Source organism: Cydia strobilella, chromosome 2, assembly GCF_947568885.1.
Source record: "Cydia strobilella chromosome 2, ilCydStro3.1, whole genome shotgun sequence".
Lineage (NCBI taxonomy): Eukaryota > Metazoa > Arthropoda > Insecta > Lepidoptera > Tortricidae > Cydia > Cydia strobilella.
In genome coordinates, this window is record NC_086042.1 from 14,700,761 (window position 1) to 14,720,910 (window position 20,150).

The following is a 20,150-nucleotide window of genomic DNA, read 5'->3' on the forward strand; positions in this document are numbered from 1 at the left end:
GTAAAAAAAACGTGTTTAACTCGGTAGCAAAGTTTCTTTAACCCTCGTACCTTGAAACATTCGCAACGCTCAAGATTCCATTTTTCGAACCTCTCGCTACGCTAGTGGTTCAATTTTGGAATCTTTCGCTTGCTTAAATAACAACTTTACCCCTTTGTAAAACCAATAACTACTTTTGAAGACTTTCATTGGGGTCTGCAGCACGAGGCTTGTGCCAAGTTCATTCAAAATGTACTTCTGTAAAACGATACACAAAACAAATTTTAATATCTCATCATTCATATTAGTTTTCTTGTTATGTATAGGCTATTTGTGTGTGTTTTTTTTTGTTGATAACGTGTTAATATTTGGTATTTACACTAAAAATCTGTTTTAATTTGTTTTATGGTGCTCCCACATTGGCTGTTTTTTAACGTTATATAACATTGTGTGACAGGGACAACATAATGAAACACTATCAATACTACCTGTCACTATTATAGCCATGTCAGCCATTATTATAGCAGCCAGTGTGGGAGCACCATTAGGATTACAGCCCATGAGCCCATATTACCAAACACCGGATTGACGGGGGCAAATCTGAACTGACGTTTAATAGTGCGAGGACAAAGTGCTTTTCTTTAATATTGAACGTATGAACACTTTTTGACTCGTATTTCAGATTTATACCTATACATATTATAAAGTATCTATCCTCCTTCATAGTCAAGATAAATAAGATGTATTTGTAGTTGTGTGATGATTGTTTTTTTTATATTGCTTAAATACATTTATACAAGTAGATTCGAAAACGTAATTCTTGTATGAGTAGGTATAAAGTCAAGTCATAAGATCTCACGCCTGGGAAGGTAAGTATGCCGGAACAACGAGGAAGGAAGCATTACCAGTTCGCTTCTGCCAAACAGAATTTCGTACGTGAACGGAATGGGGCGAACATCCAGAGGATGATAGTGTACCTACTTGTTTTACAGCGTATATACATTATAGTTCAGAAAGTGGGTTTTTTGTTGACTTATGTTCAAACAGTAATTTTCAGAACGGTTAGATGTTGAACATTCTCTAATAAAAAGAGGCACAGGTTTTCCTTCGAGCTTATAATATATAGCTTGGCACTAAATAACTACTATGATAATATATCGATCGTGACTCGCATCACTTTGCGGTATGAACCTAAGTGTTTTTAAAGCGTAACATATAATATATTTCAAACATATAATTGTATTGGGCATGATTATCGAAATAGAGAAGAAATAGTCAAAGAAAATGACAATCTGTTCCCAGATTATCTGTGGTAAGAAACATCATATTTTAAGACGTAAGATAATACGGTATAAACATTACGTTCCAGAGTATAAGTGACTAACACGAAATAATACGAATAGCTGTTGAAGTTTAAAAGTAACTACCTAAATTATACAACATAAATCCAATTAAAAACACAAACCTAAATACAATTAAAAACAACAGTATAACATCACTCTTACGAGTAGGTATATGAAGTAAACACGCAGCAATTTTTTTTTACTGTTTCGAAGTAAACTTGTTTGGATACTATATTAATCGATATTGATTCGTTTTTTTATTATTATAGCCTTTGAGTACCTATTATTACCTACTATTCAGTGTAGAAACTTGATTTCAAAGTTATTTTTAGCAAAATTAGTACTATTAAATAGTACTATTAGTATTAGTACTATTAGTGATGGTTATTTATTTAATTAGTATTATTAGTATTTAATTAGTAGTAGTAGTAGTATTATGTACTTATGTACATCTATAACTTAAAAATACACCTATTTAAATTCAATTTAAAGTAAGAACTGTAATATATGACATCTATTACAGTTTTTAATTTATATATAGTAGTGTGACTACTTAAAAAACACAAATCAAAATATTTAATAAAATAATTTGATTTGTTCCCAAACTTGTTCAATTTTAAGTACCTAAATTTTACGCCCCCTAAATTAACGTAACAAATTATTAAAGCCAGTCTACAACGCTCTTTAATTAAATTTTTCCTCGTGTACTGTGACGGGTCAGTAGTATGTTAAAATTAATATTTAACAATGTATTCCCAGAACGGACAGCGTTAACTTTTACCTCATAAACCGTAAAACAACTTTAAAAACTTTTAAACTGGCAGTTTTATTTTAAACAACTTACAGTTTTGATGAAATGGAAACAATGTAACCTATTTATTTTAGTTAGTTATACCTAAGTTTTGCACTTTAAGCGTTTGGTCTTTGACGTTGTCATTGTTTAAATAAACTGCTGGAAAAGAACAGTTCAAGAAATTAAACTATTTCGGTACGAAACATTTCCAAATTAACATCAGGGCTGACAGGTAAACAAATCAAAATGTCTGTCGCGAATAGGTATAAGTAGGTCTAGGGATAAAATAACGTGTAAATATAAATGACGATTCTGTTTGTGTAAATTATTGTGATAACTGTTTTATTTAACTATTTCGTGTGTTTTATGTTTTATTTCTATATTTTGTGCATAGTTATAAGCCAACCAATGTTAATTATTAAGAATCAATGTCCCTATAATAAAAACTACCTATTCCCTAACTTTGTAAAATAGCGTAAGCTGATTGGCCAATAAATGGAAACTGACTGCACAACTCACCCACGTGACACAGTGGGCGGGGCGCGGTCGCGCACTCGTATAAATATGACTACCCGACCAAGCCATCTTCCGCCCGGTACCGCCGCGTACCGGTTAGCATCACTCCGACAGTCGTCGGGCCTAGCTGAGTTTCTTGCTGGAGTCTTCTCGGCTAGGCTAGGTTGTAGCGAACCAGCGACAAAACTCCCATTAGCTCGATTCCCTTTACACCCTCAGATCAGGTTGAGACCGCTCAACCGATCTGCGCTGGAGCGAAAACTCTTTAGGAGTATTCCAGCGTAGCAAAACCGTCTCGTGTGATGCGGAAGGGTCCTGGATTTTCCCCAGGCTACCATCCCCCCACACAGTCCTACCGCTCTAATGGCCCTAGGTGCAATCAAAAGGAATCATAGGTGCGAGGAAACACAGTAACAAAAATGAGTTTGAAAAATATTTATTATGCTTTATAGACGATCAATCAATCTTGTTAATTGACAATGTAGCAGAACCTATGTAAGGTTACGGAATATATACCTACCTATTAACGGGTGATTATATCAACTATTTTTTTTTGCGGCGGAGCTGATAATGACAGTGTGGCTGTGGACTAATTGTTTCAGAATGGTATTTTTTTTCTAAAAACCTTACACAAATTATTATCTTAAGCCAAATCGCAAAATGTTAAAAAAGTTTTTGATATTTATTTAAAAAAATAAATTCGGCGCAATTATAATTTTTCTTGAATAATTTCTATGGTAGAACCATATCATATATTGATTTAACTAAAACTTCACAAACTTTTACTCGTTATTAGTCTACGTATATTATAAGAAAATGAAAGTCAAGATTAGTACATGAATCGATACTCTAAACTAAGCATTAATAGTTGTCCGGGTAAAATAATAAATTTTGGTGGTAAATATTGAAAATGATTTTATGATCGAACGAAACGCAACAAGGCTAACAATGATGTAGTAACCTATTAATTCAGTTCCGCTCCGGCACTGAGCGATGACGCACGTGTCGTACGTCGCTGGATATGTCCAGCAAACGCGGAAGAATCTAATTTTGGTGTATTAAAAATAACTTTTTAATGCAATTTTGGTGGTGTATCTAACTAATGACTAAAAACTAGTTGTTTTTGTGTAATCTGTATTTAAAGCATGTTTATAGTTTCTTTTTTTAAATATAAACTTGAAGCTGATACGGTTTACTTTTAAACATACTTTTATGTAATGGTTCTAATTTTGGTGCTTCAATTTTGGTGGTTTTGGTGGTAAGTAATTTACCTACATTTAATGCCAAGAAAATTGACATATCTAGTTTTGATGTGGATATACAATTTTGGTGGCAAGTAAATCTAATTTTGGTGGGTAGATGCAGTTTTAATGGCAACCAAATGATTAAAATCATAATGTATATAAAACTACTAAACATTTGTCTTCTTCGTTTAGAACGACGCCAACGCGGCGATGGAGGCACTGCTAGACCTCCCGAAATCGTTACACAGGTTGGCTTTGACAGGCCTCTGGAGCGATAGCAAGCCAGACTAAACACACAAACATGGAATGTGACAATTTAATGAAAGGGATTACGAATATAGGCTGAGGTAAGGTAATTTTAAGTATTTAGCTATTAAGGTAAACTTGCTATACCCTATTCAGGGTCCATGTTGTTACAATTTAGTTTAGGATATCATCTGTAATAACATATGGAATGCAATAAATAAATAAATGAAATAAGATGTAACCCAAGTTTGTGTTACGTAAGAATTTTAAAGTTAAAGTTCCAACAAGGGCTGAATGGACTGAAGGTCTTGAAGCACAAATTTCTGATGAAAATGACATCATATAGTACACAGAAGGGTCCAAAACAGAATCTGGTACTGGGGCAGGCATTTATGCAGATGACTTTAGTAGTAGCATAAGCATGGGCAATTACGCCACTGTCTTCCAAGCCGAGACATACGCTATAATTGCCTGTGTGCATGAGAATATAGTTAGGCAAACCCAAGGGAAGAATATATATATACTCAGCGACAGTCAGGCTGCACTCAAAGCGCTTAAGGCGCCCAGAGTGGACTCTAGACTGGTATACAATGGCATCCGAGCTCTGAGCAAGCTTGGAAGGCAAAACAAAGTGCAACTGGTATGGATCCCAGGGCACGAGGGATTGAAAATGCAGATGAACTTGCCAGAGCCTCTGCTCTGCAAATCTGCAAACAACCTTGTAGGTCCGGAACCATTCGTGGGCTCTCACAGGGAACCATTACAACGGCTATCAAAGACCTTACTAAGACCAAACATCAGAAAGAATGGGACAGTCTGACAGGTCTAAAGCACTCAAAGCTCTTTATATATAAAAAGCTTTGGAAACTTAGCAAACGACAACTCCAAATAATAACGGGGGTGTTTACTGGCCATTACGGGATCAAAGGAATCCTGGCCAAGATGGGACACGCTAACAACACCGATTGTCGTATGTGTGGCGAAGAGGAAGAGACAGTAGAACACCTTATGTGTGAATGTCACGCCCTCGCCAGACAAAGAATGAAGTACTTTGGAACCGGCTATCTGGAACCAAAGGAATTCAAAACGCTACTGAGCTCCATCATCATATGGAGATGGTGAGAAAGCTCTTGAGTAGCGGACGGATCTTTCCTAGGGGGTAGCTGCACAAAAGATCCCTATGGGTCGAAGTGTATCCGCAAGGGCCCCCAAAAACCATAAGATAAGATAAGATCCTCTTGTACTTCTAAATTTTTAAATCTGTAGATAGTCAAAACATAAACAAAACACATAAGTGCAGTCCATGATTTGCAGCTTGCAAATCATAGACTAGATAGATAGGACTACTGACCTATATAAATTTAGAAAAATACCTAATCACTTTTCTAGTACCTATTGAGATCACGCGTCATTGTATTCTTATAGAGTAACTTGTTTTATGTTATGACTGTAATCTCAATAGGTACTAGAAAAGTGATTAGGTATCTTTCTTAATTTATATAGGTCAGTAGTCCCATCTACAGAACATCTATCAGAATGGACAGAAGAATATTGTTAAAATTAGTTTTTTTTTAAATATATTTTTATAAGGATATTTGATTTGTTTGTTATGATTGTTGTTTAAGATGAAACTATATTTTTGATTAAAAATAATCATGTTCCACTATTGTTGTTTCATTAAAAATAGAAAGTGTCCCTTAAAACAATTGAAAGTTTACTATTGTATTGACTTAACTTGATATGGTACGTTTTGAATATGTTATTGTTCACTAATATTAAGACCTATGTAAAAATAGGTCTTTAAAAAAGAAAAACATTTTAGTCGTAAAGAGACCTAATATTGACGCACTTTAAAAAAATACAAAAAAATAGGTAATACATTTATTTTGCGTGTTTATATGTATAACCGTGTTAAGAAATAAGTAAAGTTTAATTAAAGACAAGTTTTAGTAACTATTTCTCAATCAAAGCTCTGTAATTTCTCTTTGTGTATGGAATTTATGAAACCGTCAATCTTTATTTAACGTTTCCCAAAACCATGCATTTTTTAATTAGGTCACTATAATTCTAAAGGTGCGATATGTATCTTTGTGTGTTATCTGTTGTGGCATCACCGAATGGGCCCTACGGAAGACCAGCGCTGGCTTTATAGCATTATGCTGAGTTGGGTCCATTTCGTGATGCACACTTGATGATCTCTTCTTTTCTTGCTGTTGTTGTCTGTACATGTTCGTACTTGTGTTGTGATCGTCACGAATAAATGTCTTTTATCTTATCTTATATTATTTTTATCTTATCGTTTTGTGAGCAAAATAGAATAATTGTGTGTACTCTAAACCACTCACAATCCATTTATTTATCTAAACTTTTTAAACTGTGCTAAGCTTAAAATAGCGCAGATACTGGCTGCGTGCATACTACAAGAAAGAAAATTGAAACTGACAGATTCTGTGTCATCACAACGTAACACAATTATTGTGTTGTAAAAGAAAGCCGTGAACTCGAAGAGACCTCTACACGTCGGCAGCAAAGCGCTAAAACGGTAAGCTACTATAATATTTTATTCGGATTGCAATAGTGATTCCAGTCATTCTCCGATTCCACCTCACTTTAAAATAAAATATACTGTAGGCTTTACACCACAATGTTTAGGTATCATTGCTAAATTACATAAATTCATCATATTTGTAAATTAATCTGTACTTAGTTCCAATAATAGCCGGATAAGGAATATATAATTAGACTCACTACTTATACTGATGCTCGCATTCCAATCTCCTCACTCAACAGTTATAAATATTTGACTAAATCACACGACTAGCTATCGAAAAATCGATTGGTAATTTTAAAGGAACATTTTACGATGTAAAAACCTGTTGTAAAAAAACAATCATTACATTGATAAATTACCAACTCCCTTTAAGCTTAAATTGATTAACCCGAAATCGCCCTTCTTCTTCATCTTATGATGCGTGTAGCTTAATATAGGTATAAACTTACATAATATGGCGCTAGTCTCAAAAGAAACAAACTGTCATTACTGAGAACGTTTCAATTAGGCTGCTAGATAAGTGGGACTCTGATGTTGCCAAGTCACACATATCGAGGTGTAACAGTTTGCCAAATCGTTCACTACAATCGCAAATTGGTACTAACCTACACGGTACGCAATATCATGTTGCAAGGCGTCACATGGTGTCAATGGGGAAAAATTCCAATAAGGTGAAAATGACGTTGCCTCTGTAGAATAAAATTTATTTTGCTCTGTTAACAAAGTGCAGTATTTGATATTAGCAAACTAGTACTAATTTAACCATTATTTAAAATAAAATTGAAGGACTGATTTTGTACAATTACGTAGGTACCTTATTAATAAATTTCCTTTAACATTTGTATCACCGTTCATACATCACATTATCATTATATTATAAAATAAAAAAAAATATTCAGACTTAGAAAATCCATATTTTGTTAAGTAGTAATACTTAAACTAGGGAACCTATAAACTAAGTGTTAGTGTATTATACATCATTATATTATTAGACCCAATAATCGTTCATAATATACCTTTAATTTACATATTATTCATTGTAATAAAGATAGCTGTAATGATTTTATGTATCGTCTTCATCGCCTCTTTCGTCTTCATCCCCTTCAATACCTGGAAAAAAATACATAGTCACGTGACAAAATTATTTCTATTACGATGAACGACGAATTCTTACATTTCTAAAAGTCGAGCAGTTATGTATTTCTATGGCTAATTAGCTAATTACCTAAGTTTTCATTCATGTCCGGAGATCATCGCGTTGTATATATAGTACAACCGGATTAAGTCTCACCTCGAAATCCTTCCAAAGATATGAAATTTGGTATGTATGTTAATTAAAGGTCTCTTTTGCATGTCCACACTATTTGACATTTGGGGACCTCATCTTGGAAAATGTGTACCATCCTGGAGAAATTTGCGTTTTACTCTAAATATACATTCCCTATGAAAATATGGTATAAGGCAACATTAAAGCTTAATAAATTCTACACGAAAAAGTCGTAGATATCTTTGCGAAAAAAAACATCTTGTTATAGAAAATAATAGCTGAATCCAGATTTAGCGCTTATACCCTTTCAGGGGATATTCTCTTAATATAAAACTTGGAGGAACATGAATTCCACTTTTGTCTATACATTTGTACACGTTCTACTCCAATATCAACATTTTACTCGACTGGGACATAAACAGAAAGAAGGGTTATGGGTTTAAATACTGAAAGTCAGTACACCCTGTAGCTCAGGATACTAGACGGATTTTTTTAGACGACATATCGGTAGATTCCTCTTGACCTTCACAACCTGTTTACACCTGATTTATTAAAGAAAAATCAATATAGCCGCCTTGAGAGGACGCCGAATAGTAAATCATATTTTTACTTCTTGCGCCTTAACTATTGAGTGGATTTCAATAAAATAGACACCAGTAGATCCATAATTAGTACACGAGTCCTATGCAATACAAATTTACTAAAATAAATGGAGGAAAAATGTTTAGGACTTAAAAATGTGACTGCAAAAACAGATTTTAGGTCTTAAATGGGGTTTAAACAATAGTGACAGTAATGAAATTTGACACCTACAATTTCAGGGATCCCTGTTTGCGTGTCATAAAATTAGAGCTTCGGGGACCACGGGGATCAAACGCCATCTTGAAAAGTATAAGTCGTTTTTGGTTTTTCTGTTTTTCTCGGAATATCTGGGTTTAATGTGAATACTGTGTATAGCGAAACAAAAGATTATTACGTTCTACACAAAAAAGGTATAAAACACTATGTCCCTTACACCATATTTTCATAGAGAACGTATATTTAGAGTAAAACGCAAATTTCTCCAGGATGGTACACATTTTTCAAGACGGCTGCGATTCCTCGAGGTCCCCAAATGTCAAATAGTGTGAACATGGAAAAGAGACCTTTAATTAACATACATACCAAATTTCATAACTTTGGACGGATTTCGAGGTGAGACTTAATCTGATTGTACTACCGATTGTACTAATAGGACTTATGATGTAAGTTATAGTTTTGTACTAAACTTTAGTGCCACTAGTACGATATTTTATTGTGTAATCAGTTTTAAAATTGGTTCTATTCGTTTTTTAGTACGTCAGGCTGCGTACATAAACCTAATTTGGGACAAGATGTTCCCTTCTGGAGAGGCAAATTGTTCCCAAGAACAATGACTGATGAATGTCGTTAATTTAGTACCAAAAAAAATTTTTTCCAAAATTTCTCATTTAACGATGTAACGATGTGTACTTCAATCTAAATCCAATATATATGGCAATATATGGCAAGAAGCATTGAAAATTGCTACATGGCGCCAGAAAGGAATATGTTCCATTTAGTGGTGGTGTGTGCACTGTGGTTTGTGTGGTGGTTTAGCTGTGGCAAAATCAGTAAGGCTCACAAGGATCTAAAAAGTTGTTTTATTAAAGGAAAGCTATTTTAAATTGATAGTTAATTTTTACAGGGAAATATTTGCCTCAAAGATGGAACAACTTTTTTGTTTAATATAGGTAAATAGATTTGTGATTAGTAGAACTCCAATATTCATTTCTGTTACTTAGTGTTACATAGGTAAAGAAAACATTACCCGGGGATGGTTTAGGTGGACCAGGTGGGCCTTGTGGCCCTTGTGGTCCTCGTGTTCCTTCTTTGCCGGATAATCCGGGTGGGCCCGGTGGGCCGGGTGGGCCAGGAGGGCACGTACAGGGTTTGCACTTGCCAGGACTACCCTAAAAACCATTTTTATACAAGGACAATATGAATACACGGTTTAAATAACATAATTTCTGTTTTGTCACACATCGACATACATTTTGTGAGGAACCTATTTGAAGTAACGAGCGCTAACCAAAAAAATGAGAATTATTTCAGAGATTGAAAAAATCCTCAAATAAACTTTTGACGATACTTTGTTATTATTAGGCAATATATACATGACATTTATTAACAATACCATTAATGGATGTAAAAATAGGGCGCGTGGTCAGCTTTTTGGCGTAGTTTAGATATAAAGTTCCAATTAAAATGTCTAATTGGGACACCCTTATCGTCCATTTTTGGAACACAAGTCTTAATCTTCTTTATTAGCTTGGCACCATTCTTAGCCCTCCCTAATTATTTTTATATACTCAACTACTCAAAGAGCCGAAAAAAATATCAATCGGCCGACGTTGTGGAAGGTTATTATATGAAAGGAAATTAATAATGCAGGGTAACCTACACAATGACTGGTTTTTAATGTACATTCATTGACATCAGTTTTCGTAAAAAGGCACCACTGCCTGAATATAAGGTTAAGGAGAGGCAGGAGGCTAATCGTTGGAAGGACCCAACTTTAGTATAGTTTACCCTATTTACCTAATACTCGAAACTTACATCTGAGCCCCTTTCTCCTCGGTCGCCTTTAGTTCCTGATACACCCTGTAATAGAATTGCAAACATGAATTTACATATTAGTTAGTTAGTTAGTTTTGCTGGGCATTTTCCGCAACTCGACATCCAATGTGCCTATTTTGCGTGAAACGAGGTAACGCTACTCTAACCACCCCAGCTCCTCCACGAAGCCTAGCAAGGTCTTCAGGTTGCTAGTTGCTTCCTTTAGTGTGCATGGATTCCCTAGGTATTTGCTCCTATATACTTCTACCTGTTTACAGTCTAGGAGAATATGTTTTGTTGTTTCTTCTTCTGCCATGCACGCTCTGCACATGGGGCTGTCCGTTTTACCCATAATATGTAGGTGTTTGTTTAGTGTGTTATGTCCTGTTATTAATCCTACTATTTTACGTAGTTGGCTTCTTGGTGTTTTCAGTAATATTTTGGTAAGTTTGTGGTTCAGTTCCGGTAGAATTTATTTGGTTTGCCTGCATGTCTTCATTTCATTTACATATTATAAGTGTACAAATAAGTAATAGTTATTTTTAACAACATACAAATGAGTAGGTAAGTAATTTTATAGTCAAAATTATTTTGAACGGGTTACAAACTTAATTTTAGTCAAAGGATACATGCTTCGATCCGTGAAGAAGATTCGCAACGGGGAAAGAGGATTACGTAAGCAACTACCCCCTTATAAATAAACAATTTTTGTATGTTCGAGTCTTATAGAGAGAGTTTTATAGTTAAAATTTTGTACCCTAACATAAAAAGTTAAACTACCAATTACGACTTAAGCAATAATAGTTATTTATTTACAAGGGGTAAACTTGTTGTTTAGCCTCTCGTGCTAATATTGCATTGATACTCGAGCAAATGAAAGATTCCAAAATTGAAGTTCGAAAAGTGGAATCTTGAGCGTTTCGAGGGTTTCAAAGCACGAGGGTTTAACAAATTTTGCCACCGAGTGAAACACAAAATTTTTCACCACCAACGCAAGAAAACTACTGACTATAAAATATCAAACAAAATCGAACCAAATCAATTCAAAATGAATGTTATTAAATATTTATCATTCAAAATCATCATTTAAAAGTCAAACCACTCAACATTTGCAGTTGATTACTTTGCCACACATGTGGATAAAACGCAACTTTCTCATTAGTTTTTAAACAATGAAGAGAGCCTTTACCAGCTGGTGTGGTGAAAAATATTACGATATCTGACGAGTCTTTACTTTTGTTGTTATAAACATAAATGACAGGTAAATTAAAATCATCACCGAAAACTCACTTGTAGACCCTTATCACCTCTCTCGCCTTTTATTCCCTGTATTCCCTGTAAAATACAAATAATAATTATTTTTTAAATGTTATGCAACATTTCATTTCATGTTCATTTATTTTATTTTTAAACAATACAGTAATTGTGTCAGAAATCACATTAAATACAATTTATAAATAACAATAATAATAAACACATTTAAACTAATACTAAACAACAATTGTAAATGTCCAACACAAAGGTTAAGGCTATTCAGCATTATGTACCTATAACAAACACTCCTACAACATTTAGTAACAAATAAGTACATAATTTAAAAAAAACAAGCCAAATCTAATAATATTATTCCTTATTCCAACACTCAAATGCACTCAAACTTTAATAATGTAATTTAAGAACTTACATTTTCACCTCTTAATCCTTGTTCACCCGGTTCTCCTTTTTTTCCTGGTAGGCCCTGTTAAATTAAATCATTATATTGATTAAATATTATCTTTCCTACTTATACAGTGTGTAAATTCATGTCGTTATTGTGTCCCGTAATGTTTGCAGTACATTGCTGTTCGGTGAATTTTCAAAAATTAATTACAGGGCCATAAGTGAAATAAAAATTATACTTCTTAATTAATGATAACACGGATATATTTTATATCTGGTTTAATTTATCGCCCGTATTGGATTTACACACTGTATGTGCGGATTGCGGTTTTCCATCAGACAAGGTTCATTGGAGGATAAGGATCATTTAGGCATGGAACCCCACTTATAAAAATAAAAAAAAATTGTAAAATGAGTAAATTACGGTAGTATTCTTGTTTTAAACATTTTCGATGTAACTAATATTTTAGTAAACTTACATCTTCGCCCGAATCTCCTTTTTTTCCTGGTTCCCCGGGGTTTCCATTGTGCCCCTGTCAAATTATGAATGTTGTTATCGAATTATTTTTTGTAATATTAATGAATAAAGTGAGATATTATAAGATGTTTAAATTATTAAAAATGCTTGATTTGAACACTTTACTTATACATTTATTTGCATTAATAATATAATTTCTTACTTCAGACCCTTTTTCTCCCTTGTCTCCTTTTATGCCTGGAGGGCCCTGTAAAACACAAATGAATTGAATACTTTGCACCTACATTCTCAGCTTATTTCAAAACTCATTACCGTTTCTGCGAAATACCTATTCAATAGTTATTTGTGCAACAAGAGAGGAAAGTTGGTTTTTCATGCGAGTGTTGATTTTGAGTCCCGAGTAAGCGAAAGATACTATAATTGAATCACGAGCGAAGCGAGTGATTCTAAGTTAGAATCTTGAGCGTAGCGAGGGACTCAAAAACACGAGATGTAAAATAACTTTACTCTCGCGTGACACATACAACTTTTCACCTCAGTAGTGAGAACATATTATAGGTAAAAAAAAATCAACATCAAGTAAAGTTAACCACCTTTATTTACATTCATGAATGAAATGAAAGCTTCTAGAAATATCAATTGCAAAAACACGTGAATCAAAAAATTAAAAGTTAAACGTACAATTATTACAGTTCTGTAAATTAAAAGTAACAGTTTTGTTAGGAACAGTGATGGTTGTGTTCGCGACTTGACTATTTGTAACCGATGATTGCGATTGTGATGGAAGAATAGTAAAGGTAGGCGACTCGGGACGGTTTTCAATATTCATATCTCTGGAAGTACCAGGACGTGACCACGAGTCTGAGCGCTGGTTCAAGTCAGTATTCGTGTCTCTGGAAGTACCCGGACGAGACCACGGGTCTGAGGGCTGATTCAAGTCAGTATTCATGTCTCTCGATGTACCAGGACGAGACCACGGGTCTGAGGGCTGGTTCAAGTGTATGGTTTCAACTATACGTTTACTGATTTTACTCTTATTCTCTATTGAATCTTCGATGTAGCCCTCTGCAACCGTATTCGACCGCCATCCGCCGTGGCGTTTTAATGTGGTTAGGTCGGCGCCTGAATCTGCTAAAAGCGTGGCAGACGTTCGCCTAAAGCAATGTCCGGTGTAGAGCTGCGGCTCTTGTAATTTTAAATAACTGGCAATTTCTCTCGGAGTCCTGCCTATTTTGTTAATTCCCATAGGCTGTCTAAAACATGTGCCATTGCGATACTGCAAGAAAAATCGATCTGTTTTCGTGTTAGGAGGGCGTAATGTTTTGTACTTCTCGACAACATGTGCATATTCCTTACGAATAACAAAGGACCTGTCAATGTTTGTCTTCGTATTTGGTAAGTTTATTAATAGCAATTCATCTGAGTGTTTTTCAACGGCATTCACAGTCAAATTTAAAAGTTCGCTTGTGCGGCACGCTCCGTTTATTCCTATAATGAGGATGACCTGCAATAAAAATACGAAATATGAGTATTTAAAACCTAAACGTGACAATTGTTTAGTGAATTAGGTACATTAAATACGGCACTGTTAATTTAGATATTGTGCAACAAATACTATAATTAGTTACAGATTACAGATCACACTTACTTTTGCAGCGAGAAAAGAGCAGTCCGGGGCTTCATTTAAAAATGATTCGATGTTTGAGGCCGTAAAAACTTTGGATTTTTTCGATTTATGGCCTACTGAAGTCCTTTTCAAGAATGAAATGAGCTTTGGATATTTGTCAATGTGGATATTTTTCTTTGTTGTTAAAGTTGCTTTTAACATTGAGTATATACCCCACATTGTTGATGGTTGTTTCGTCTGCGATAGCTCAATGAAATAGGACAGAAGTACTGTTTCTGAGCAGGTGTTGGCACTCTTTTGTTGCCTCCAATTGTTAAATAAATCATAGGCTTTTAGATATCTCTCGCGCGATTTTGCCGGGAGGAAATTTAACTCGGCTTCCTTTACTGTTCTTTTTAACTCCTCTGGAGTCAAAATATTGTCATCTTCACTGGAATCACTCATATTTTTCGCTTTATTTTAATATTATTCAACACTAAATACTTAATATGTATTACCAAACAAGAAAAGAAGAATTAAAAAATAATGAAATGGCGCTAACGCAATTTTTTTTTAGGTAGCGTTCAGAAACCGCACTCGTGGCGTGGTATACGTGCACAGAAATAACAATTATTAAGACTAGAATTATTCATTTACGTGTTTTATCCGCAAGTGCACTGGCTTCATTACTAAACATTATGTTTAAATATTTTTAATTTTAAAAATACATTTAAAACTATTTCTTAAAAATTATAATATTTAGTTAATTTGCGAGTTTTCGAACGTGTTACTTGTTAGCAGTGTTTAGGGCGTCTACTATGAAATTTGAATGTCGAACTATGAATCGACCTATTCCTGTCAATTTCTGTTTTCTTAACGAATAGAAAGGGATAGCGAATGAAGTTCAAATATGTGTTTCGAATTTGTAATAGACTCCGAAGTATGAAGTGGCAGTTCATGGCCTTCACTAAATTAAAAAGCTACATTGTTTCACTCCCTGGAGTAAGGAAAGTCGCACTTTCCTCACTCCCTGGAGTGAGGAAAGTAGGCTTGTTCGAGCTGCTGAGGTGAAAATGTTTATGAAATTGTGATAGCAATAAATCTAATCATATTATAACACTTTAAACTCTCGCGTTTTGTACACATAATTAATGTGTGTGTGTGATTTAATCGCGTTAGACTCGGTAATGACATTAATTAAATCTAATTATATTATCATGATATATAGTGTGTAAATGCAACCCATCAAAAACATTACATGTATATAGATGCAAGTCTCGCGACGCAATTCTTCTACTACAAAAAAGTTTTGAGATGTAATGTGAAAAATCGATTATTTTAGTAGTTTTTAGTTATTATTTTAGTCAGTGCCAGGGGGTGTTAAACCGTATCAATATTACACGCAATGTTTTACTCGTACTCATTTGTGTATTATTGCTCAAACTGCATGTGACTAGGGCTAGTGCTGTGTTCAATTACGATTATTGTTAATAATAATATAATAAACTTTGTTGCATACTACAAAATATCTGTTTGTAGGTTGTTTTTAAATTTATATATCCGAATGTTATGAATAAATTACCCCCCTACCCCATAACCCCCATTACCCCTAAGTACCTTTCAGACACCTTAAATATACATATAACTATACAATGGGCCTTGGCCTAATTATAAGGCCTATTAAATAATATACTTATTAAAAAATACAGGTAAATACTTGAATGTGAAACTTACCAGTAAACCTGGATCACCTCTCTCCCCTTTTAATCCCGGTAAACCCTGTGAGAATTAGACGAAACAGAAAGTACTAATTTATTAATTTAAACTTTAAACTTCGACGTTTCGAGTGAAATATTGCACTGGTGGTCCCCGATAAAGACTGGCTTAAGTAGTCGTCAACATCTAAGCTGTGGGAGTTTTTCATAAATAGGCACTTGGTTCAATATAATTTTCAACGAGTCATTAACTCCTTTGAGACGCTTTATAAAACCGCTTATGCTTTGTGTTAAAATTTTCCTTTTCAAATTAAAATAAACATAAGCAAGGGTGCGAAACTCCTCCTTTCGGGCATTCTCGGCTCCGTTCGGCTCAGCATTGCTCCAAACAATTATTAGGGTTGACACAACTTGACGCCTTTTGCGTGCACGACCACAGATAAATTAAATTAAATTAAACAATTATTTATTTCAGAAATGAAATTTCAAAAGATAAAATAATGACTTGAATTTTGACAAAACCGAAATAGCCGAAAAGGATAGTGCCATATATTAGAAAGGGACATGATTCGTCCCTAAACCGCTGTCAAACTTCGGTTTTGTAGGAAGTTTCCTTTCAGTTCGGTAGTACTATTATTTATTCTGTGGCATAAGCAAAGCTTATTAGAGTTAAACCAAGAGAAGTCTGCAACGATTTTGATAGTGTTATTTTAAACGTCAAACTTGTATGAAATTATGACGTATAAATAACACTTGCATTGCGAATGCTATTAAAATTGTTGCAGACTTTTCTTGGTCTAACTATAGGACCTAAAGATTGAAAAACAGAAACGAATACTTACAATATTATGCAGATATTTACAATAAGAAGTTAGTTAAGGTGGTTCGATTTTCATACAAAATTCAATCCGCTTTAATTAAGGCACTACACACTATTACTACACAAATATTTGCTCATTTATCTACTGTCGAATATTCGTTTGCGCTAAATTAATAGAAAAACTTTGTTTCATACAGAAATCATACATAAATCGACGTAATCTTTTCATCAATTTTACGTATGTGTGTGTCACAAATGTCGTGTACAAATACGTTGCGTGCGGCGTTGCCGCTCTATGACATTAGCGACGTTGCCTGGCCGACCTGGCAGGATTTGCAGTGCCGTCATGTTTAGTGCATTTTTTGTTGACAGTGTTGACACTGACACATAGGGTCATGTTTATTGTGACTTATCAATTTGTTTGTGTAAATTGAAAATGATAGCAACGTCTAAATCAAGTTACAAAAATCATCGGTATTCTGGTCCGCGAAAATCCAGGAAAATTCAGACTCAATTGAAGCGGAATTCATGATGGTAAAGTTTCGTAAGGTACAGTTTCACTCCTTCATTGCACATTGTAATTTTCTCGTGCCGATCTTTTTAGAAAATAATTCTCACTTCTTCCGTAATGGTAGGATAATAAGCAGTGAACAATACCTGTATAATGTAATTATTACTGTTTTGGTTGCCGAATAGTCAATGTGTCACTAACTCTAGGTTTTTTTTAGGTATTGTGCAAAATGAAGAGGCATTCTTGGAAATAAAATGTTTTCCTTCATTAGCCAGAAAAAATCAGGACATCTTCACTGCAATAAAATATAAACTTTCCTGGGGTTGAAAATGATGGAATTTTGTATATGAATGAAAAACACAATTATTACTACCAGGTAAATAAGTGATAACTTTATTAGAATCCATATTGTTGCATCATCTTTCTTCCTATAACATTAGAGATTTTGTGCTATCATGATATTATTTTTCTTTCAGGTACAGGGACAACTACGGATAACAAATATAAAAAAATGTTATTTCATTTGTTGTGTGAATCCATCTACACCAACAAGACATCCACTGCTGGACATAGGCCTCCCCCAGGCATCTCCACAACGACCGGTCTTGCAAGACCGGCCAAAATATCGAGAAAGAAATAATATAAATAAACATGATAAATATCCCGTTTTCTATAATAGTTATAATTAGAAGGCCATGCAATGTTGTTACTCACTGTACTTGAACCCAAAAAAAATAAAAATATAAAAAGAGTTTTAATTTTATTTTACAATTACTACTTTATTATTAGTACATTACGATACAAGTGCGAAAAGTAGGAAATTGGTAACGAGTGGCGATAAATTGAAACACGACCGAAGGGAGAGTTTTAATCGACACGAGTTGCGAATTACCTTTTCGCACGTGTATTGTACAACGTTTTACAGTACATAATTATGGCCCTTTACATTTTCGACATATGTACGTATATGCACCATATGTACTAAAAAGTATTTTACAGTACATATGGTGCAACTTTCTCGCCCTAGTGCGTAAAGAGCACTTATATGTACTGTAAAACGTTGTACGGTACACGTGCGAATAGGTAATTCGCAACTCGTGTCGATTTAAAACACTCCCTGCAGTCGTGTTTTAATTTATCGCCACTCGTTTCGAATTTCCTCTTTTCCGCACTTGTATCGTAAATAACTATTTCAAGCAAGGGTACGATTCAAATTTCCCAGAGATAAAACCTAGCTAGATCGAACCCCTTACAGCAAATTTCATCAAAACCGTTAGAGCCGTTTCCGATATCACTGAAATATATTTCGGTTATATCGGAATCGAACAAGAATTCGAAGAAGAAAAGGTATAAGAAAGATAAGATAACAGAAAAAGAACAAAAAAAAGTACCCCTGTCGTACCAGTCTCGAACCCGAATCCTCTTGCACGTATTTCCACGAACATACCGCAACGCCATTGCAGCATACTTACACTGCATGAAATTGTCTACTACAAGCATCACGGAAACACTGTTTGCATGTGTGAGTAATAGTAGGAAATAGCATGACAGAAACACTCTGTCGACATTAAAGGTGGTTTTTGCACAATGAAGTATTCAATGTTTATTATAATAGTTCAATATTTATGTAAAGAGTGCGCTAAACACACTTTTAAGTATACAGATACCAACACTATTCCACAAAAAAATAAAACCTGAAAATTTTCTAAAGTGACGCCATCTAGCGGGGTTTAAGCTTTGGGTAACCTAGTCGAACCACCTTAAAAGACTTTGTCTTTTATTAGTAATCATATGCGTAGATTTCAAACTGGCCTTTTTTTGAATATTAAATACAAATTAAGCCTTTATGGGAAAGTACGATAAAAGAAAATAAGAAACACATCATTGCCTTTGTCACCTTTTTCCCCCTCTTCTCCTCTGTCACCCTTTTGACCCTGTTGTCGAAATAAAGTAATTACTAATTTTATTATAAAAAAATATGGCTACTTTTTGTGCAACTGAATAACTGCCGTGCGATTTAAATCTCTTGGTTTCCAGGTAATTGCAGGCAACCTGAGGGGGTGAAACCCGGGGTTTTTTCCATCTCCTACCGGCGTGGAGGTTGTCATAAGGGACCTGTGTGTGGTGTCGCCCTGCACACTACCTTCGAGAGGGGGAGCTTCGGCTCCAGGGCCGGATCCAAGGAGGGGACAGCTTCGGCTGTCTGCAGCAGGCGGTGTTCGCGGTGGAATGCTTACGCGTCCATGTCACCGACACCATTGCTGAGAGGCGGGCATACCGTAGAGGGTTTAGTCGGTATTTGGCCCCTTGGTCACGAGTCCGACATATCCGTCCTAGTTCCCCGGCTAGGCGGAATGCCTTCACGTACAAAAAAAAGGGTCACTATCGACTAGGCCAGGAGGCTGTTAAAAAAGTTAAAAGTAGGTAATAAGGGAATAAATATACGATACTTGTACCTCTAAAACAGTACAAAGACTGTCCAGAGTGTTCATCTAGTCTAGAGATAATATATGTATGGTTATTTTATGGTTTATGGTATAAAATAATGATATATAAATCATGGAGGAACCACTGCATCACTTACGTTCTCAATAATTTTATCATGATAATTAGTAAAACTATAAAAAAAGACTTACCGATTTTAATGTGCATTGCCCTGTGAAAATGACAAAATTGTATTAAAATTGTATTTTTCATGTCATGTTACATAATTAAAGAGACATATACTTATTTTTGCTTCGCATTGTCCACCTGGTACCACCTAAAAACAGAATTTTATTACTACTAACAATTAATAGTATTTTAT

The 20,150-nt window shown here is 34.7% G+C and overlaps 1 protein-coding gene across 1 annotated transcript; it reads right to left on the reverse strand.

Annotated features, from left to right (window-relative positions):
- Positions 1-9,484: 9,484 nt before the first annotated feature.
- LOC134749535 (collagen alpha-1(XXV) chain-like) lies at positions 9,485-19,603 on the reverse strand. Its single transcript, XM_063684507.1, has 9 exons — positions 19,595-19,603; positions 16,033-16,077; positions 12,895-12,939; positions 12,694-12,747; positions 12,240-12,293; positions 11,846-11,890; positions 10,556-10,600; positions 9,748-9,909; positions 9,485-9,556 (listed from the first exon to the last, which is right to left on the reverse strand). Exons 1-9 carry the CDS (start codon positions 19,601-19,603, stop codon positions 9,485-9,487), a joined length of 531 nt encoding a protein of 176 aa, XP_063540577.1.
- Between the last annotated feature and the right edge of the window lie 547 nt (positions 19,604-20,150).